At 46.7% G+C, this 23,039-nt stretch overlaps 1 protein-coding gene across 2 annotated transcripts in view; it reads left to right on the top strand.

The window, feature by feature from the left end:
* The window catches only part of ANKRD11 (ankyrin repeat domain 11), a 1,181,327-nt gene that overhangs the window by 1,102,699 nt on the left and 55,589 nt on the right, over nucleotides 1-23,039 (top strand). For both annotated transcript variants that reach the window (XM_086945797.1, XM_086945798.1), the window contains exon 10: nucleotides 13,180-21,458. In XM_086945797.1, coding sequence (XP_086801923.1) covers nucleotides 13,180-21,458 — 8,279 coding nt within the window. The remainder of the gene's footprint in view (nucleotides 1-13,179; nucleotides 21,459-23,039) is intronic.

The following is a 23,039-nucleotide window of genomic DNA, read 5'->3' on the forward strand; positions in this document are numbered from 1 at the left end:
GTTCCTTTTCCACGGTGCTACGTAGGGCGGCCAAGGCTCTTGGCCTCGTGCTCCCCACAGTTGCTGTCAGGACCAACCATCTGATTGAAGTGCTTCGGCCAGCTTCTTCTTCTACAGAACCGCTGTTGCCGTTTAATGATGTACTTACTGATGTGCTTCTGGGCACTTAGTCCTGGCCCAACACAGGAGCCCCTGTGGACAAGGGTGTGGGCCGGCGCCATCGCCTGGCCCCGGGCAACCCTACCTTCCTCACCCAGCACCCTTCACCTGAGAGTTTGGTGGTTCAGACCTCGACGTCTGAGTGCGTTTCCTTCTGCTCCACCAGACAAGGAATCCAAGAAATTTAAGCAGTTTGGCAAGAAGATTTATTCTTCCACAAGTTCTGGACTTCGGTCTGTGAACACTGCCTGTCTCATGGGCCGCTATTCCCATTCTGCATGGAATGCGGTTGAGCAGGTGCGACCTCAGTGTCTGGAGGTGGCCCGGACAGTTCTCTCCTGAGCCCTTTTGGAGGGGAGAGATGCGGCCCAGTTCACTGTACGTTGTAGTCTTTGATACTGCTGATTCGCTGGGTAGGGCGATTTCCACAACGGTGGCGCTACGTCGTCATGCCTTGTTAAGGACGACTGGCTTTTCTGCAGATGTCCAAAATACTTTGATGGACATGCTCTTCGATGGCACCTGCCTCTTTTGTGATAAGGCGGTTTCCACTTTGGAACGTTTTAAGGACTCTCGGGCCACGGCCAAGTCCTTAGGCCATTCGGCCGCACGTACTCCTTCCATTTCTAACTTTCGTTCCTTTCGAAGCTCCGGAAGAGGAGTGCAAACACGTTAATTTCAGAACAAGCCTGCGCAGCAACAGTCCCAGCGCAGTCCCGGATGTGGGGCTCGCAGAGGCAGGTCACGGGGCCAGCGTGCGGGGTCAGTCCAGCAAAACTCCCGCTGCCAGTGCCGCCACACCTTCCTAGTCTGGTGTTTGAGGCCCACTAGACGCCAGTGGGGGGCAGGATTCGTCATCACCTCCCCTACTGGCACACCATTACATCAAACCGGTGGGTTCTGGAGATTGTTCGAAGGGGCTACCCCCTCCCCTTTGAGTCTACCACCCCTAGCCGTGCCACCGCAGTTCCACTGCATGTCGGGAGATCATTTGGCACTTATCCAGCAGAACGTTGCAGCCCTCTTGGCCAAGGGGGCCATCGAGCACGTTCTGACACCAGAAATAGGTCGTGGTTGTTACTCCCACTACTTCTTGGTTTCAAAGAAGGACAAGGGTCTACGTCCCATCTTAGAGCTTCGGAACGTCAATCGCTGCCTTCGGAAGGAGAAGTTCAAAATGCTCACTCTGGCTCAGGTCTTGTCTGCTCTCGACCCACAAGACTGGATGGTGGCACTGGACCTGCACGACGCTTATTTTCCTATTCCCGTCCTTCCGACCCATCAGCATTACCTGCTATTCACGGTGGGCCAGGAGCATTTTCAGTTCACCATGCTCCCCTTTGGCCTTACCAGGGCCCCTCAGGTGTTCACGAAAGTGATGGCGGTGGTTGCAGGTCATCTGCGTAGATCAGGGGATTCAGTCTTCCCCCTATCTCGACGACTGGTTGTTCAAGGCAGTTGTCTCCCACCTCCAGACTACGGCCGACCGCCTGCATTTGTTGGGGTTTTCCATCAACGTGTCCAAGTCGCACCTGATTCCCTCCCAGAAGCTCTTTTTCATCAAAGCGGTTCTGGACACAGCGCAGTTTCGGGTTTATCCTCCCGAACAGCGAGTCCAGGACATTCGGGCTATGATTCTGATCTTTCATCCCTTGTCCTGGGTTTGGGTCAAGAAGACCTTGGGGCTGCTGGGACTCATGGCATCCTTCTGACATACCATGCCAGGTGGAATATGCGGGCTCTACAGTGGGACCTAAAGTTTTAGTGAGCACAGCATCAGGGGAACCTGTCAGACTACGTCCAGATCTCGGAGGGCACTGCACTACAATTGCAGTGGTGGCTCACGAATCAGCATTGGTTCAGCAGCAGATCCATCTCCCTTCCCCAACCGGAGCACACTGTGGTGACAGATGCATCCCTCCTGGGATGGGGTGGCCACATGGGAGAGATCAGAGGCCTCTGGTCTACGGCAGAGTCCCGGCTCCATATCGACCTTCTGGAGCTTTGGGCGATCCTTTTTTGCACTGAAGGCATTCCTTCCCTCTGTCAGGTGGATGGTAGTGCAGGTGTACACGGACAACACCACCGCCATGTGGTATTGGCACAAACTGGGCGGGTTGGGTCGTGCACCCTATGTCAGGAGGCTCTGCGCCTCTGGACATGGCTGGAATGTCACTGCATTTCCTTGACGGTTCAACACCTGGTGGGTTCTTTAAGCGCCAGGGTAGACTAAATCAGCCACCGGTGCCTGATGGATCACGAATGGCGTCTTCACTCTGAGGTGGCGCAAGGTCTCTTTCAACAGTGGGGAGGGCCTTGGTTAGATCTATTCGCCACCAAAGAGAACCCGCAATGTCATCAGTACTGCGTGTTGGAATTTCCAAGGCGGCACTCGCTCTGCGATGCTTTTCGTCGATAGTGGACTTGCGTTCTGTTGTACGCCTTCCCGCCTATACCACTTCTGCTCAGAGTGCTGAAAAAGATCAGGCACGACCGGGCTCAAGTCATCCTCGTGGCAACGGACTGGGCTCGAAGAGTTTGGTATCCCGAGCTACTCCGTATGAGCCTGTATTCCCGATCCGACTGCCTCTGCGGGAGGATCTTCTGTCTCAGCAGCAGGGGACGGTTCTCCACCCGAACCTCCACCTACATGCGTGGAGATTGAGCAGCGACAATTGATTCCATTTGACTTGCCTTTCGAAGTTTGTGATGTCATTCTGGTAACCAGCGTCCCTCCACTAAATTGGTATACGCCTGCAGGTGGAACAAATTTGTGGCATGGTGCACAGCCAAGACTGCAGATCACATTTCTGTCCCTCTTTCTGAGGTCCGTTTGTTCCTTCTTTCCCTGGCCCGGCAGGGCTCTGCTCTGGGCACGATCAAGGGCTACCTTTCAGCCTTTCTGAGGCTTCCAGATCAGCCTTCTCTTTTTAAGTCCCCTGTTGTACAGAGATTCTTAAAAGGCATTATGTTCCCTCCTTAATCCCTTTCGTAATGCCTCAGTGGGACTTGAATCTTGTTTTGACTTCTCATGTGCGCTCCCTTTTAGCCGCTTCACAATTGTCCTTTACATCTTCTGACTTTTAAAACTGCCTTCCTGTTGGCTATCGCCTCTGCCAGGAGAGTGAGTGAGCTTCAGGCTTTTGTAAGCCTCGTTACCTGTCAGTTCATCCTGACAAGGCTGTGCTTCACACTCGTCTTTTCTTCTTGCCAAAGGTTGTCACTGCCTTCCACATCGGGCAGACTATCACCTTACCCACTTTCTTTCCGCATCCTTCCAGAGGAGAAGAGAGGCTCCACCGTCTGGACCCAAAACATGCGCTCCGTTTTACCTAAATCGTACACAAGCATTCGGGGGGGGATGACCAGCTCTTTGTTGGTTATGCAGGTGCCAAGAAAGGCTGGGCTATTCCGGGAGGACTCTCTCCCGCTGAGTCGTCTTGTGTATCAAGGCCTGTTATTCTATGGCTAAAAAGGAACCTCTGGTGTGGCTGCGTGCCTGTTCTACCAGGGCGACTACAGATGCAACAGCATTGGGACGTGGTGTCCCTCTGCAAGAGATATGTCAGGCTTCCCCATGGGCTACGCTGCACACTTTTACAAAGCATTATTACCTTGACAGTCGGGTCCGGAGGAACGGCTTCTTTGGCCGTTCTGTTATCCGTGACTTTCCGGTGTAATCTTGTTGACAGACCCACCACGGGGTTGGTATTGCTGGGGTATCTATTTTAAGGTAAGGAATCTATCACTAACTTGTCTCTTTCAGATGCACAAGTTACTACTTGTGTAACTATATATCTGTGTGGCGGGGTAACAGTGACTGAGTCAGAGAGGTTACTGGTGCGTTTAAGTGAAGGCTTTATTTTCATGAACACTTTTCTTTTCCGGCTTGTAAGTCTTTCTCTAGCAAAGGCCGCCGGGTCCGTTTTGATACTCCTTAGGGGATCCAGATTGTATGGGCTGCAGATATTGGCTCAGATGACAGGCCCGCCGAAGTCAGGGGTTTCCCTCGGTATCCGGAACCCAAAAGTAAACAAACAAAATAAGCACAAAGATTAGGACGGTCGTCCTTACACAGGATCACGAGAGGCCGAGAGTGAGGGGAACAGAGTGCTCAAGTGTTCACACGAGTGCGGCGGAGTAATGTGCTCTGGTGCTCGTGATGAAGGGCAGGGTAGCAGACTGTACAGGCACTATTTACAAATACGTTGGGGCTATTCCGCCTCTCGTACGCCTCGTCTACTTCTTCCTCCTTGGACTCTACTCTCGTTCTTCTCCTCCACACCGAATCACCTTCCTCCTCCTGGGAAACACCGTTCGTCCTCTTCCGGGATACTCTTCCTTTGACGTGCCCTCCGAGGTGACATCATACAGGAGAGGAGTTTAGTCTTGCTGGAAGCCCCAGTTAAAGGACCCTTGTCCCTGTTCGTCTCCATGATTCCGAGTGCCGAGATCCACTCCTTGTGCTGGTAAGGGGCATCGTTCTGCTGAAAGGGGACATAAGTCGGTGAGAGTGGGACCGCCGACCACCAATCTCGTGTTTCCTCTTGTTCATCGGGACCCCGACCCACCCCGTCACAATCTGTAAGAGACATTAGTTAGTGATGGATTCCTTACCGTCCCAACCATCCTCCCCGCTGCAAACTGATTTCTAGGGTTAAGGTCATCCTTTAGGGCCCTAGTTTCTATGCATCAGTGGTTAGTATCTTATATGGCTCTGCGTTCCTGTTGCGGAAAGTTGTGTACAGAACTGACGTCGGCGCGCGTGGGCACGTCTAAGTAGCTCCATTGACGTTATCTCGGCAGATACGATGACGCCTATCAACACGCAGGGGCACTGTTGACAAAAGCTTTACGGATCCAGTCTGACGCCTGGAGATATTCTAAGGTAAGAAATATATCACTAACTAATGTCTCTTACAGATATGTTGTTTCACAAGTAGTAACTTGTGCGTCACTGCGCCATGTCAGTCACGGATCCCCACCTCGTGTGTCTTTGGTGCCTCGATCGCGACCACGACCCGAAGTCGTGCTCCGACTGCCTGACCATCGCTACTAAAGCTGGTGCTTCCCAGCGTCGGGCACCTCAGAAGTCTCGTTCCAGTTTCCTGTTGAGAGGAAGGTACGAGCACCACTCCAGGTCTTCGTCCTCCTATTCGAAATCTTCGAAGGAGTCTGGTAAGAAGCACAAAAAGTGAAAGCATGCTTTGACTTCACCGTCACTCACCCAATATGACTGAGGTGTCTCGACGTTTGAGGCCTCGTTCTGCGGAACTTGTGCTAGGGTCGCCTCCGCATTCACCTCCCTTTCCGGGGCCATGAGCAATCCCTGTCAAATTAAGACATTTATGATTTCATGTGTGCCATTTTTGGGCGGCCTGACCCTGCCAGCTCACTTTCAGGCCCTGTAGGCTCAGCAGGAGACATCACCTTGGGTTCCGCGCCAGCGGCTCCTTCGCTAATGGCTCCTCATGGAACCAGACTGGCGCAGGTTGCACCTCTGCGACCTTCCCCGATGCAGTGTTAGACGCCGAGACTCCCGACTAAGCCTGCGCGCACCAGCGGTGTCAGCACTTTTCTAATCCCTGATGACACAGAACCGGTCAGGCGCCCACCGATGCAGAGACTGGAGCTCTGTTGTATCCTCAGCCTTATTGAGAAGGGCTAGGATTGGAGGAAGATTGGGAGTGGATGAAAGACCCTTAGAAGTCTCACTGTAGACGGAGGAAATGGACTGAAATGAGGAACTGGGTGATGCCAATGGCTTGGATACCTTTCCAGAGCCTGGTATACTTCCCCTCCTAAACTGGCTACGGAGGAGGGGCACTCTTCGATCGTATGGACAGTTGGAGTTCTTTTCACTTTGACCGGCACCGAGACTGCATCAAGGAAGACTCCTGCTAAGCCAAGTCTTTCTGTTCTTCAAGTCTCTTCGTCTGTTTCTGTGCTTCATCCAGGTGGTCTAGAAGGCCTGAGGGCATCAAGTTAATTTGAAGCAATCTCCCTTGGAGTGAAGGAGTCACTCCTGTGCATCTGCAGGCACCACAACAAAGCTGACCGGTCTGCGGCTCCTGTCGTCCTACTGACTACCTGAGGCCCAGCAACTTAGGTAGTGGTTATGCAGTAACCTAGAAGCCTAACCTGTCTTCTCTGAATTTTGAAAACCGTATCCCTCGATGGAGCTGTATGGATGAAAAAAAACCTGTGCACTGTGTTGACTTGCTGTTGCCAGGGCTCGTTGGCTCTGCACTCCAGAGACCTTCGGGCTACAAGAAGCTCCAGCCTCCAGCACCTCATCCCTCAAAGATCAGTGTCCTTACTGCATATGTTGCACCGCAGGTTCCATCTTTGGTGAGCTGCTTGAAGTCTTACTCCTGTGCCTTTGGCTTGTGGATCCTCTCGGGGAGGGGGGGGGGGGGGTCTTCCTTTGCTTCAGTGTGCTCCCCTGCTTAATCAGAGCATGCTCTTAATCTCCTCCACTTGGTGAGTCCCTTGGACCTTGCTCGTCCCTGTGTTAGCATTTTTTCACTTTGCACGACATTTGCGGCTACCAAGGCTTGTTGGTGCGCCCATCAGTGGTTATATCTCGTGCATGGGTCCTGGTCTTCCTCAGTGTCGTCTGGTCCTCACAACTCAAGTATTACTATCACTGCCTTCACTCCTGAACCTCAACATCGGTGGCCATTCTGCTTCCGTGCCTCCTGGTCACCTCCGCGTGGCATAGGCTCGGTCCCCTCTGCTTGCAGGTTCTTCTCTGACAGAATCCACCCTTCGATTCCACCTGACTCCTTCATAGGCTTCTCCCGAGGCATCTTCTTCAAAGTCTTCCATTGTAGTCTACAGCAGGTTCTGACGTCAACTCGCCCCTATGCCCCCGGCTTCCGTGGTGCAGGTAACCTGGTTCCAGGGGCATCCATGGATGGGGTGACTCTCCAACATTCCATCCTCCAAAGAGTTTCTTCGGGTTCCTCTAGGAAGGGAAATACTGCAAACGCAACTTATCCACTGATTTCAATTGGGCACACATGTGTGTTTCCACTCTGCACACAGCCTCCGTGGGTTCCTGGGTACTTACCTTGGGTGGTTCCTTGTGTCCTTAGCTCCTCTGGGTTTTCTGGTCCAAGTCCTGTTCTCCTTTGGAGTTCGCATTCCACTTTCCTTAATACATGGTGTGGTCTCCCCCTGGAGACCAGTGTATATATGTCCTACTTACCTGATTCTTTTGAAGTATTCTTGTGTGTATTCTATACCAATGTGTTAGTGATTGTGTGGTTCTTTTTCATCTAATCGACACAGTTTATTAAAAGTGGTAAAACAAGCTGCTTTACGTTCCTTTAAGATAACCCTGAAGGCAGCTCTCCACAGCTACCAATTTGAACGTTTTCTATGGTTATAAAATACCACTAAAATCACCATAAAAATTGCCTCGATTGGTGCAAGGTGCATCACTCCTAAGAGTGGACACCATATACTAAAGCATCCTCTTACACATGGTATACCCTCTGACCACCCAGGGAGCCCACAAAGGTCAAAAAGGTACAAAAACAGGAGGAGCCTGACTCACCCACGTGGGGTCGCACTTGAGGGGTGAAAGGGACAACCAGCAACCCATGTGATGTCCCCTCAACTGAGTCCAGGAAGGTCCAGTGTCACCTCCATCTCCTCATCTCTATACTTCCTCCATACATCTTATTGAATGTGGATTCTCAGCGCCTCCAGTGTCAGCAGCCCAGAATACAGTGTTGTTCCTCCCTCCCCCTCAAAGAAGCATCCCCAACCCAAACGGTCTTCAGGCTCAATGGCCTCACAAGTCTAGGGTCTGTGATGACACCTGCGAGGTGTCGGTCTCAGAGGTCATCGTCTGTTTGACAGCCATGAAGGATTTTCTTGGAGCATGAATCCTGTCCTGTGTGTATGTGTTGTCCGGTCTCTGTTCTTTCTGGCCCATTGTAGGATTTTAAATCGGTCCCTATAGCTTAGAATCTTAGCAATAATTGCTCTTGGTGGGTCACAGGATGATTGCCCGATGGGCTCCCTCTTTGACAAATAATTCCTATAGGGTGCATGTTCCCATCAGGCTGAGAAGCCATTGATCCAGAAATAGTTCAGTGGATTCTCCCACTTCAGGAGCCCCACGAATCGCAAGTTGTAGCACTTGGATCTCGCCTCCCCATCCTGCACGCGCTTGTCACAGCAGGCGGCATGCTCCCAAAGAGTGCTTACCTTGTCAGTCACGTCTTTCTCGTCCTGTGTGAGTGCCTACACTTTGTCTTCAGACTCCTGGAAGCGGTTCGAATCACCCCAAAGGGCTGCACACAGCAACTTCACTACTAATGCTATGGCGTCCATCTTCTGTTCAAGGATCTGCCTTGAGCACACAATTGCTGTCAATATTTCCACGCCAGATAGTTACACTTTCGGTGGCAGGACACATTTCCACCCTCTGGCCGCGCCACACCATGTGCTCCCAGGCGACCTTTCCACAAAGCATGCTTAGTACTCCAATATCTGGTCTTCTCGAAGGTGAATTACTCTACCCAGGCATCGGAGCCCAGTGTTGCATTAGGCGCACAGTTCCAGTCACAAGAGGGGCCTATTCGCAGTGTCCAACCACACCTCCGAGCCTATCCACCAGGGTTGGGGGGTCGAGAGGGCTCACTGATCAAGAACTAGTGCAAGGCGTGGGATGTCTGTCTTCACAGCGGGCGCCTTACCCAGTCCTCGGGGTGTAGACATTTCGCCAGGCACAAGCAGAACCTCTCAAGGTGCAGGAAGCTGCAAGATGGGTGTGGGGGTATGGTCAAGGAAGAGGCCCCTGGTCAATCTTCTTTATCAAGGCTCTCGTTTGCTTCCTTCAGTGGTCCAGTCACTGCCCCTGGAGCCTTGACAGTCACTCACAGAGGCTCCCGCCTCCTGATTGCAGTCTATTGCGAAAGCCCTGGTCTTCGCTGTCAGCCCAGTCGCTGCAAATCACAGGTCCACCCAAGTAGCGCCTGCCCACCAAGGCCGTGTAAACCACATGACCTGCACTCTCTCCTCTTAAGCCTTCCCTCATGTGCCCGATGACCCCCTCGCCTCACTTCTGAGTTGGCCGTACAGTCCTCTGTAATATCGCTGTGGGCCAGCTAAATGCTCTCCGATGGAAGAGGAACCCCCAGCCCTTTGGGGAGGGGGTGAAAGCACATCAACCAGTCTCCGACAGCCAGGCTTCTGCTCTCTGCCTCCGATGGCCAGCTGCAGGGGCTCTTGCCTCCAGTCAGTGTTCTTAGCATTGTGGTTGTGCTTCTCTCAACCAGAAGGCCCTGGGTGTCCCATCGCCCCCACTGCTATTCAGGCAGGGCCCCCTCCAGTCACTTGAGCCGTTGCACTCCCCTCATGGTAATCCCAAGGGCCCAGCCAAATGTTCCTCAGAGTCAGTGGAGCCCATGGTGACGCCACCCACATTCATGCAGGCTGCAGTTGCTCGGCTCACCATCCTCCACGACCTGCTCCCACATCGACCTGCTGCGTTCCCAGGTTTGGGGGCCTTCTTGCAGAGTTACTGCTGGTTGCACCCCTTGAAGATGTTCGGAGCCCTGTGCCAGCCAAGGAAAAACAAACCGGCATGGCGGTACCCTAGCAGCATGACACCAGCTCTGCTGTACTGCAGTCCCCTGCTATGCCTTGTCAATCATGTGCTTCCCTCATTGCAAACGGGGGGCCATCTGCACCCTACCTACTGTCAAGGCTCCGGGCAGCGAGTTGGCAGTTCTCGACCAACAGGGAGCTGGCAGGATACTGCAGAATTACAGCGTAGTGCCAGGGAGCTCTCCGCTAACAGGTCCCAAGAGCCATCTTGCTTGGCCACGCCCCAAATCGGGCTTCTTCTGATAAACAACCCTGATATGTGGCTGAATATATTCTGTACAGCATTCATCAAAAATCCAAGGTAGCTATAGAATTGGGTTATTCAGTCTCAGCACACTCCGCAATCTCGAATATTTGGAGACCTACAAAATATTTAGAACTACTTCTCAACCTAACGATATACAAACTCCTGTTACACTGACCTCATAGGCTGCCTGTGGGCTGATGTTTCACCTTCAAAGCAATGTATTTCACTCCTTGTACAGTTGATGAAACTCTTCTTTCAACAGTACCTTTACACTAATCAACAAACAAGACCTTTACACTCCCACCCATACCAAAAACAAATATCTAACTTGCAGAATTTCAATCTCCAACAAGACGGCCAAGCCATGGAATTCAAGCCCTGCAAAAAGCAGCAACAATCAGTGCTATAAATCGGACTCTTTCTATACAGTGTGTCTTTCCATTGTGACATTCCCGCACCACAAGCAATGACCTAATACTCACCATGCTTTAAGTGCGTCTTTAAACATCACCCAGCACATTGCATGTAGAACATACTACATTCGGCAACCTTCTAATGGGTACTATGAAGACTACTGAGGGTAGTGATATAAAGTACTATAGAAACTGTACAATATAGTCACACCAACTCCATCATGGCCAGGTAGCTGCTCTATTTTTGGCACTTGATTGACCTGCTTGCTCAGGAGAAGTACAGTTCATGAAGGGTAAAAAAGGTGTGGGCCTGAAGTGGGTAATGTCTGATAGGGGTGGGCGGGATTTGCGTAGCCTTGCTATGCAAAGCTCCGCGAAACGGTAAAAAATCTCTGCGAGCACGCAAAGGTTCCGCGAACATGCGGAATTGCTTGTTCCGCCCGTTCACTATGCTTTTTTCCTGGTCGCGAACGCTGTTTGCGTCCTCGGGGAGAAATATCTTGCAAACACGCATTTTGAAAGCTCGAACAATCAAAAAAATCTGCGAAGCCGCGGATCGCCGAATATTTGGCAATTCAACGTTCTCCGCGGAACGCAAAATTACCCAAATTCCCGTGCGGGACGGAATTTACCGCCCAGGCCTAGTCTGTGTAGTTTATTTATACAGACACCAGGACAAACTCCCATTCTAGTCATTTGTTCATGAAATTGATGGCCGAGGAACATGTTTAATCCATTAATAGAGGATTCCTTCAGTCACTAGAAGATGGGCATGGTCAGAACAAATTGGTGTCTCACATCAAAACAGTACCACTGAAATCTCTCTCTACCCAGTCAGCCAGTAAAGTAGTTTTTCTAAGCTAGGGGCCTCTTCAGGAAGTCTTTCAAAGCCTAGGGGCCTCTTCAGGAATTAGGCAGTGAAACTTGAGTGTTTGCGTAGAAATAAATTCCTACCTCCAGCCAAGAATTCCTATTGACATACCCCAGGTGGTCATCCTCCACAATATCCAAGGAGGCCTACTCTGTTGAGCATCACAGCACCCAACTAATCACTGATACATGGTGCCTCTTAGGAAGAGTAGCTGATGTGTTCAGCTTCCATGGCCACCTACAACCAATCCCCCATCCAAGGAGGTTGAGAGGCCCCTCCCGTTAGTAGCCATCTTGCCTGCCCCACTCCCAGAAAAAGGGTAGAAATAGTGCTCATACTATATTTATTATAAACAAAAAGGGAGGATAGCTATGCCATATCTGGATATCTCTGATCTAAAGCACTCCTCCCTCTCCAGAAGATTGATGCTGACTTTGTCTTCAGATTTGGCAGCTGTTCAAAATTACAGGAATGCACAATGGTTCTTAAGCACACATTTTAGTGTAACCTCTGTAAGGAATCAGACGTACCTCAAGTACAATCCATACAAAGGACAGTCGTCCTATAAAGTCCTTTCAAAGATCTTGGCACTGGTGGTGGTTGATGTGCAGCAGTAGGTGGTCTATTGCTACCTGTACCAGAGTCCTTCAGGGATGTAGATCACCTGCTCCTATGGTAAGCCATAAACTAATATACTGCAAAGTCTGCTATAGAGCATTTACTCCTCCAACTGAGGATCAGTTTTGGGGGAAAGTTCACAATGCTTGAGCATTCTACATTAAAGGTCTGTTTGTCTATTGGTATGTCCATAGATCCACTAGACTGTATACAGCTTACAAGAACACTCCTTAATAAAACAGGTCATACATTGCTCATTGCAAGCTGAATTGGCGACTTTAATAAGTGTCAGCTAAGGAAGAAATGTGATTCAGAGACTATGTGGACTGTGCAATCCAATGATGCGTAACAGTATTATGCTTCTGGGATGTTAGTTTTTTCTGCTCCTAACTTTTTTTGCTGGACAAATTTAAAGTGGCTTACAGTCTAGCCTAATTTTCACTACTGTGTGAAACAATTAGAGATTTAATGTTATTTTAACTAATAAAGGTACACCTATAAACGTATGGCTACACTTCACTTTGGTTTTATACTTACTAGCTAACAACCTAAATGAAAAGAGAATTGTTTATTTTAAAAAAATGAAAATGCTAAGCCATTACATAACTGTACCTTGTTGTTGAAGTTTTTGCACCAAAATATGAATGTGCATATCATTTAGTACCGTTTGTCTTTTTTGCCCAACTGAGTGATAAGTGACTGACTTATGGGTAGTAATCTCCTTATTTTGATACTTGGCCATAATAAATCTATCACAATACATACATTCTATAACTGCCCGCGTAGTGTAGCACAGTAGTCTCTAATTTTACAGCTTGGGGTTCAAGATTTGTGGAGCGGAGCAAGGATTTATTTATTGTTAGGCAAGCATTTAACTTTTGGCAGTAGCAGATTGACCAAACTACAAATTGAATTTCTTACCATCAAATAGGTCAAATGGGAGGGTGAAAAGTAGTCCGAATTGGTTTCACATCTTAGCAATAGGCACGTGTACTGTTTTCTCAAAATAGGTTTGGTTCAGAAAATTATTGCTATTCATAATTTACTCTGGTTCCTATTTACTGTAATCAAAGACACTCAAAAAGGTGTGAGGCAGTTGTTTCAAATGGTATATGCAGTTCATAGGTGAAGCATGTTTTATTAATGGTTTTGGAACAGTCTACTGAAACATAATATATATAATGCAAAAAATTGTATTGAACTTTTTTGAAACCTCTTTGCTTATTTGTTCTTTATGCTTGCAGAGAGTTCTGAAGAAGAAGATGCACCTTCATTTGCCCCTTCTAGCTCTGTTGATGGCAATAATACAGACTCTGAATTTGAGAAGGGATCAAAGCGTAAAAGCAAGAATCCAGATGCACCAAAAAACACACCTGTAAAGGATGAGTATGAATTTGACGAGGATGACGAAGAAGACCGGGTTCCACCAGCTGATGACAAACATTTGTTAAAAAAAGAGTTCCGGAAAGATGGTAAAGAAGACTGTGTAATTGCTATACCTAAAATGGAAGTCAAATCTTTTTGTAAAAATGCAGCTGCACCAAAGAAAGCTGCCCGACGCATTTTGTCTGACACTTCGGATGAGGAGGATAGAAGAATCACTGTTGGGGCCCCAGAAAAGCTCCGGATGACAGTCCCTGCTATTTTGCCAGTCAAACCTAGAGTGCCGTCCATCACGAAACAGAAAGAGAAGAATAAAGTGAAAAAGAAGCGAAAGAAAGATATAAAAAACAAGGAAGTGCGTTTTGGCAAAAAGGATGTATTTTACTCCTCTGAGTCCGAAAGTGAACACTTGGTGGGTGGAGAGAGTGGTGTGCTCTCTTTGGAAAGTTCAAACTGTGTGAAAGCCCCTCCATTAGTGCTTAAAGATTCCTTATTGTTTAATTCTCACTCTACCTCCTCTGCTTCTTCTCATGGGAGTTTGCCATCACAAAAACATAACTCCAATCTCCCAGAACAACATAACAAGCACTGGAGAACAGATAATTGGAAGACTATATCTTCTCCACCTTGGTCAGATGTCAGCTCTTTGTCTGACTCCACAAGAACTAGACCGACTAGTGACTCAGACTATACATCAGAGGATTCATGTGTAGAGTCTGTAAAACCGCTTCGGAAAAAATCTGAGACTACAAAAAAGAACAATCAACACAACAGTGTCTTTGAGAAGAAAAATTCTTTGCTTCCGAACGTTGATGGAACAATTCCAAAGTTGGACAAAGAGGGAAAAGTTGTAAAAAAACATAAAACGAAACACAAACATAAAAAAGAAAAGAGTCAATGTCCAACCAACCAAGATGCTAAAATCATGAAAGGTGTGAACGATTATGAGGACTCTAAGCAAAAGAGCGATAAGGTTTTAATTGGGGAATCTGAACAACCCATTGAAAGTAAAATAAAAGTACTTAAACATGAAAGGGAGTATTCCAAAAAAGAGGAAAAAATGCTCAAATCCAAGTTGGAGGAAAAAGACTGGACTGTAAAAGACGATGCTGTAAAGGCTTCCAAAGAAGAGAAATTGTTAAAGAAAGGGAAAGATTGGAGTAAAGATGGATCAAAAACACCCAAGGAGGAGAAAGATAGAGCGAGTAAATCTGAAAAAGAGAAGCTGCTCAAAGATAAAGGTCCCAAGGCAGAAAAAACCAAAACACACAAAGAGGAAAAAAAGAAAAGATCCAGAGATAAACAGGCAAAGATTGATAAGAGAAATGACTTTAAAGAGGAGAAGGCTTTAAAAAATGAAAAAGATCCCTTTTTTAAAATAGAGAAGGAGAAATCTAAAAAGGAAAAGGTTATCAAGGAGGAACCACCCTTTGAAGAATTAAGTTACAAGGGCCTTTTTTTGAACAGTGAAGATGCAAAATCTTTTGAGACAGATGACCAGCAAGAATTGTGGTCCTCCGACTCTTTTGATTTTAAAGAGGACAGTTGGGATGGGCAAGAAACAGAATATGTGGATATCAAAAACAATACAATAAAACTAATCATTGAAACAGTGAAAGCCGAATTTAAAGATAAAAAAAAGGAGAAAGGAAACAAAGAACGGAAAGAATCAAATGAAAGGCACACAAGCAAAGATTCTTTAAAGAAAAAAGAGCGGGACTATTCAGAGAAAATCCTAGATAAAAAGGACCTAATTGATAAACCTAAAAGTACATCTGTGTATTTAATTGAGGACAAAAAAAGAAGGGATTCTGCTGAAACTATTAAAGACAGAAAAGATTCCTGTGAGCTAGGAAAAGACCGAAAAGATTCCTTGGATAACAAAGAGCGAAAAGATGGCAAACAGAAACCGGAGGAACAGCACAGAGAAGTGGTTAAAGAGTATGGGTCTGAAATGTTTCACAAGGACAAACCTGAAATAGATTTTAGTGGAAAGACTGCAGAAACTCGTGAGAGGCATCATTCAGGAAAAGAAAAGGACAAGAAGGATGTAACTGAAAAGGACAGAAAAGAAAAGATAAAGCCAGAAAAACATAGGGAGAAATCAAAAGAATCCGAGAAAGTTGTGCCAGAAAAAATCCAAAAAGACAAGGATAATGATAAAGTTTCCAGGGAGAAAAAAGATGCAAAGGAAAAATACAAAGACTTGCATAACAAGGAAAAGAAGTTATCAGTTGAACAGAGTAAAGAGAAGAAAGAAAGAAAAAATCCTGGTGACAAAGAGAGAGAATTTGACAAAAGAGAAGAGAAAAAGGGAAGAGAGAACTGGTACTGTATAGCTGATATCTTTACGGATGAAAGCGAAGATGAGACCGATACTTTGAATCTAAGTGGCTTAAAAACAAATGATACCTTTGGGGAACTACATAGTAAGGACATTTATCAAGAGAAAGATGCCCTCTGTGAAAAAGCTCTTTATTCCTCTGACAAGTCTAGAAAGTACTCTTCAGACAGGCAGCATTCTTCTGAAAAAAACAAAGACAAAGATGCTAAAGATAGGAAAAAAGACAGGTGTATGGCAGAATGTTCGAAGGACAAAAAAGACAAAAGTTCAGTGGAGAAACACCGAGATAAAAAGGATAAAGAGTTGTTGGAAAAATATAAAGACAGGAGGGATAGGGTATCTGTTGATTCAAACCAAGAAAAGAAAACCAAACAAAAGTTAGTAATGGAAAAGGGGGATAAAAAGCAACCTGGGGAAGACAGATTGAAAAGCAAGCACAAGGATAGGCCAGATAAAGAGCATGTGAAGAGGCGGGATTCTTCCAGAAGCAGTGAGGCTGAAAAGAGCATGCTTGAGAAATTAGAAGAAGCTGCCCTCCATGAGTTTCAAGATGACTCCTTTGATAAAATAAGTGAGGTGTCCTCAGACAGCTTCACAGACCGGGGTCAGGATCAAGGAATGAGCACCCTCTTTGAAATGTCTATCCTCTCCCACTCTGACACATCTGAGGATAAATGTAAAGATTCCCTCCATTTGCCTAGCTTGCCTGACAAATTAAAAGAAAAAGAGAGGAATAGGCACTCATCATCATCATCCAAAAAAAGCCATGAAAAAGAAAAGCCAAAGAAAGAAAAATCAGAAAAAAGAGAAAAAGCGGATGACATTAGAGAGTCATGTCACAGAAAGGACTCAACACAGAGTGAAAAAGATCATTCAGTTTTAGATGGTGAGGGTTTTAGCATTACTTGTAGTGTAAAAACTGAAACCGAGGAGGAATATGACAAAGGTGTAGATTACTTGCCTTCTGATAAAAAGGGAAAACCTGATTGGGAGCGAGACCCTTCTAAGAAGCTTGAAAAGGAAAAATCTTACAGTATCACAAACAGTGTGTTAAAGGAAAAAAAAAAGAAAGACAAACATAGAGAAAAGAGTAAAGAAGAACGAGATAAGCATAGAGAAAAACACTTAGATGGCTTGTTCAGACATCACAAAGAAGACCAAAAAACGGTATCAAAAGAGAAAGAAAGTCATCAATTAATTCCCTATAAGGAGAAGTCGAAGGATGAGTGTGTCAAGCTTAGTGAAACTAAACCAAAGGACAGAGGAAGGGACATTCATGAGAAAGACAAGGGTGACTCCAAGATAACTAATGTCAGTGATAAATTGACATTGGCCAAAGATGGAAATAAGAAAGATAATAGACCAAGAGAAAAACTTTTGGGTGATGGGGATCTAATGATGACAAGTTTTGAACGGATGCTGAGCCAAAAAGATTTAGAAATTGAAGAACGACACAAGAGACATAAAGAACGAATGAAGCAGATGGAAAAAATGAGGCACAGGTCTGGTGATCCCAAATTGAAGGATAAAAATAAAACCTCTGAAGATATGCGTAAAAAGAACGTAGATCTTTCATCTAAAAAAACACCAACTCCGGAGCCCCAACAAAAGGATAAAAAGCTCAAGGAGTCCGGCCCTTTAAACCCTATACTTTCCCCAGAACATAACAATCAGTCTGGTATGGATTCAAAAGACTGGCTCAATGGCCCTCTAATGAAGGAAATGTTACCAGCCTCACCAAGACCAGACCAGAACCGCCCCACTGGGGTTCCGGTACCAGCATCTGTTGTGTCATGCCCAAGCTATGAAGAGATAATGCAGATACCGAGGACTCCATCATGCAGCAATGAAGACTATACAGATTTGATGTTTGATTGTGCTGATTCACAGCATTCTTTACCTGTATCATCCATGTCCATGAATGCATGTTCACCTTCCTTTTTTGACAGATACTCTAGTGCTTCAAGTGGACTATCTGAAAACCAAAGTCATACCCCAACCAGGGTTACTGGGCCCACCAGTCTTTATCGCTCCATCTCTGTCGATATCAGAAGAGCATCTGAAGAAGAATTTGTTGGCGACAGCAGGTTTTTCCGTCAACAAAGTGTTCCTGTTCCATCAAATTATGACTCCCCAGTGCAACACCTGACTGAGAAGGTTCCCTGCCCCTCTACACCGAATGATAAGTTTTCCTGTTTGTCTCCTGGCTATTACTCTCCAGAATTAGGCATTCCATCACCTAAAGCAGAACCTTTACAGTGTGCCTCAGGGGCATTTGGTGGGGCAGCTCAATCACCTGAAAGTATCTATTCTGGGTTGAAAGCTAAATCATCCCCTTCACATAGAGATGAGTTCTTAGCTCCTTCCATTGAAAGTGCTGTACCACCTGATCTTGATATACATATGGATTCAGTTGAAAATCAGCAAGCTGCTGCTTCGATTTTGCCTCGTGAGACAAGCTGTTCATCCCCAGTTCCTTGCAGCAGGGCTGGTTATTTGACTCCTGGGCAAAACTTGACATTGCCTGAACCTAGATTTCTCTCTACAGAACATACATTTTTGAATTCTGAGCCAGGCTATGATCACCCAGAACCATTTATGCCATCCGAACCTGGCTATACATCATCAGATCAGACATTTATTCCATCTGAGCCTGACTTGGAACCTGGCTATACACCATCGGAACCTGGCTATACACCATCGGAACCTGGCTATACACCATCGGAACCTGGCTATGCACCATCGGAACCTGGCTATACACCATCAGAACCTGGCTATACACCATCGGAACCTGGCTATACACCATCGGAACCTGGCTATACACCATCGGAACCTGGCTATACACCATCGGAACCTGGCTATACACCATCGGAACCTGGCTATACACCATCGAAACCTGGCTATACACCACCGGAGCCTGGTTATACACCACCGGAACCTGGTTATACACCACCGAAACCTGGTTATACACCACCGAAGCCTGGTTATACACCACCGGAGCCTGGTTATACACCACCGGAGCCTGGTTATACACCACCGGAGCCTGGCTATACACCACCGGAGCCTGGCTATACACCACCGGAGCCTGGCTATACACCACCGGAGCCTGGCTATGCACCACCGGAGCCTGGCTATGCACCACCGGAGCCTGGCTATGCACCACCGGAGCCTGGCTATGCACCACCGGAGCCTGGCTATGCACCACCGGAGCCTGGCTATGCACCACCGGAGCCTGGCTATGCACCACCGGAGCCTGGCTATGCACCACCGGAGCCTGGCTATGCACCACCGGAGCCTGGCTATGCACCACCGGAGCCTGGCTATGCACCACCGGAGCCTGGCTATGCACCACCGGAGCCTGGCTATGCACCACCGGAGCCTGGCTATACACCACCGGAGCCTGGCTATACACCACCGGAGCCTGGCTATACACCACCGGAGCCTGGCTATACACCACCGGAACCTGCCTATACACCATCGGAACCTGCCTATACACCATCGGAACCTGACTTGGAGCTTGGCTTCACTCCATCTGAACCTGGCATGGATCTTGGCTTCCCTCGATTAGAGCCCTGTGTAAAGCCTGGCTATATTTCAGCAGAGCCTGGTGTGGAACCAAACTGTACACCATCAAAGCCTCAGTTTACCCTTTCTGAAACTAGTCTTGGGCAATCAGACCCTTGTTATAAAGCTTTGGAGCCAGACTTTTCTGCATCCGAACCAGTTTTTAAAGATTTGGATCTTGAGTTTGTCCCGCCTGAATTTGACACAGCTGCTGCGGAGCCTGGTGTGGCTGCTGCAAAGCCTGTTGTGACTGCTGCAGAGCCTGGCACGACTGCTGTTGTACCTGTTGGGACTGCTGCGGAGCCTAGCTCGGCTGTTGCGGAGCCTGGTATAACTACTCCAGAGCTTGACATGGCTCCCTCAGAGACTGTCCTGATCCCCTCAGAGCCTGAAGTGACACCTTCAAAGGATCACTTTAAGGTTTTGGACTCTGATATTGAGTCAGACTTGACACCTTTGGAACAGAACTATAAAACTTCTGAGACTGGTTTCACACCATCAGAGCCAGGATTCTTGCCCTCTGCAACTGGTTTTCAGCCTACAGAATCTAGATTTTTAACCCCTGTTGAAGAAAATGCTTTTAGTTCTGGTATTTCTGAACCAAACAGCTTGGGTTGGGCCACTACTCCTACAAGACTGTCTGATTTTGCTGTACCCCCAAGTTTGATGGGCAATTCTTCAGATCATACTGTAAGCTGGTCCATGGGTTCAGGTCTTTTAATTAAATCTCCAAGATGTAACGAATCCCCCAAACCTTTTAGTTCTCAAAGTACAGTGGCTTCCATAGCCACGCCCTTTATTTCCACTGAGTCCCCTTACCCAGTATCTCCCATGTCCTACCAGTTAGCATCACAGACCAGCTTTGAGGATCCAAAAGAGTCAGAGGTCAGGGCACTTTCAGCTGAGCAGACTTCATTTATGTCGCCTACTCCACTAGAGACATTTTTTAACAACTGCAAATCACTCCCTGAGGAACCATCTGCTATGCATTCACAGTCACCTTACATCTCTGTAGAAACTCAAAATAAGTCTATGTCACCTCCAGCGACTAATTTCTTGAGAGTCAGTAGTATTGAACCCACCAGTAGAGATGAACCAGAAGCTTGGTCTGATCCATTTGCAAACTCTGGGGATGAACTGGATCTTGGGCCTTTCTCATTGCCAGAATTGCCTCTTCAAGTGGAAGAAGGTCCCGATTCAGAAATGGCTGAACCATCCTTGCTAGTGGTAGCGAACGCATTGGTTGCACCAAGAGCTATTAAGTGTGATGAAACAGATGTGACTGTCCCTGCTAAGGCAGCTAATAACCTAGAATGTTTAGATCATAGTCAAGAAGTTATTCTTCCTACTATTAAACCAGAATTCAATTCGGAGTCTCATGTCCCCAAAAAATCGAACTGTTCTACAGAAAGTGCAGAAGATGATTTGACTCTTCAAGAAGAGAAAGATTTATGCAATTCAGAAACACTTCAGTTTGACGAAGAGCCGTTGCAGGTTTCTTCCTCTGACCAGAAAGAGACCGAAACAAAACCTTCAGAAGTTGATGTGATGGGCACAACTGTGGATAGTTGTTCACCTAAATGTCCTCCACAATGTGTAGTGTACAATACCTTACAAGAGATGGCACATCAGGAAGGTGTTGATAAATCACCTGCTCGGAATGACATATTGCAAGGTAATACTCACTTGACAGAATCCATGCATCCTGTACCAAAGTCAGTGGCAGAAGTTACAAAAACGCCCAAGATGGATGATATCCCTCAGCGAATAACCCGAAATAGAGCACAGATGCTTGCGAATCAGAATAAGCAGAATGCCACAACTGCAGAGAAAGAGCTTGCCCCAGTGTCTACTCAATCTACCCGTGCCAAGTGCAGAGTATCTGAGGAGGATGACACTCAGACTCAGCATCCCCGTAAGCGCAAATTTCAGCGTCCCAGTCAGCAACTTCAGCAGCATATAATCACCACCACACAGCAAACTAGAGAGATGATTCAGCAGACACTTGCAGCTTTTGTTGATGCTATAAAGCTGGATGAGATTGAACCCTATCACAGTGATCGGTCTAACCCATATTTTGAATATCTTCAAATCAGAAAAAAAATTGAAGAGAAGCGAAAAATACTCTGCTACATTACACCACAGGCTCCTCAGTGTTATGCAGAATATGTCACGTACACAGGATCATACCTTCTGGATGGAAAACCGCTCAGCAAACTTCACATTCCTGTGGTAAGTGATATCTTTGTTAATCCTTTTAGATTTAAAATGTCAGTTACCCTTTGTCAGAAGTAATTGTGGACTGAATTAACTTTCGTTTTGTATACATAGTATCTCCAGGAATTGTACAACTTGTATGTCACACTCCATCCTCCAGATACGTGAACCTGACTACGGATCAGGGTTTTTTTCTACTTGTGCATAGAGAAAGAGCAGTTCATTAAGAACCAAATGTGCATTTGTGGAGTTACGAAAACTAATGACTCTTCATTTTTGTGATGAGGCTCACCGGCTTGTCCTGTCTCTTGCAACGATTGGTCAGAGACACCGCAAGCCAAATATACCACAAACTGTACACAATAAAGACCAGATCAGCCCATATTGAGTACAGTAGACCATATCATCTAATTCTTCTGATGTGCTCGGCATGCCCTTGCTTTGTAATACAGGAACCGGCATCAGCAACATCTTTGAAGAGACTTTTGTTTCTCCATCCTAGCAGTCCTAATACACACCCCACCCAGAACAAGAAACATGTATGCAAAAACGGCTTCATTTTAATGCTGTGGGAGTAGTGCAACTGTACAATCAAAAATGCACAGCATATCTAAGAACTAATAACAAACAACATAACTCACCTCTCATTACTTAAACCTTGTTGGTAGGCAACTCAGCACTCGAATATGGAGTGCCACAGAACACCCTCACCCACACGAAAATTGACAAGGTAGCAACGATTTGCAAAAAGTGTAAGAAATGGTATTATTGCATTGGGTTATTATTTGGGGTGGGTGACTACCCACCTCCAGGAATAAAAACAACTCATGTCAGGGTGCACCCTCAAAGTCATTAAATAAACCTGAATCAACCTTTTGCTAGTTATAGCAGAGAGCAGGCAGGCTTAACTTATGGCAATGTGTGAAGTATGTATGCAGTACCAAACCAGTAAAGTCCAAATGCAAAACAATAAAAATACCAAACCAAATTAGAAAAACAGAGTATAATTTAATTTTAAAAATAGACACCTAAATGACAAATTCAATAATGGAACTGGAGTTTTAAGTAGAAATTGAGCACAAAGTGACAATGATGATGGCCATAGGCCAGGGGCCTATGCGCAATTTGAGGCTGAACGCAGTGGTGCGCTAGTTGGATACACCAACCAGGTTCGTCCTGGTCAAAGATTTAAAATTCTTACTGAGTCTTAAGTCCCAACCCGTAACTGAAGTAACTTCTAAAGCCCCACCGGAACTCAGGGAGGGCACTTAGTAGAGGATGCAGTCCACCTCCAGTTACCACTATTTAGCTGTCCTTCCAGGAAAAGGCCTCTTGGAATTTGTTTTCTCACTGTAACTACACAAAAGATAATCCAGCTGACCTTTGGAGTCGAATTCTTTGTCATGGTTACAAGAGGGAGCAGGTTTTGTCCTTCAGGGCTCCTCTAATGTCAGACAGCAGGTCTAGTCCACTTCTAAATTTCCACAGTTCCTGAAAGTATTCTGAAGTCTGCACCTGGTGATGCCACATGTATGTCTGGTGGGTGGATTGAGTCCAGCCACCTCCCTAACCAATGGGATAAAAATTGGGAAAAAA

The sequence above is a fragment of the Lissotriton vulgaris genome, chromosome 12 (genome assembly GCF_964263255.1).
Source record: "Lissotriton vulgaris chromosome 12, aLisVul1.2, whole genome shotgun sequence".
Taxonomy (NCBI): domain Eukaryota; kingdom Metazoa; phylum Chordata; class Amphibia; order Caudata; family Salamandridae; genus Lissotriton; species Lissotriton vulgaris.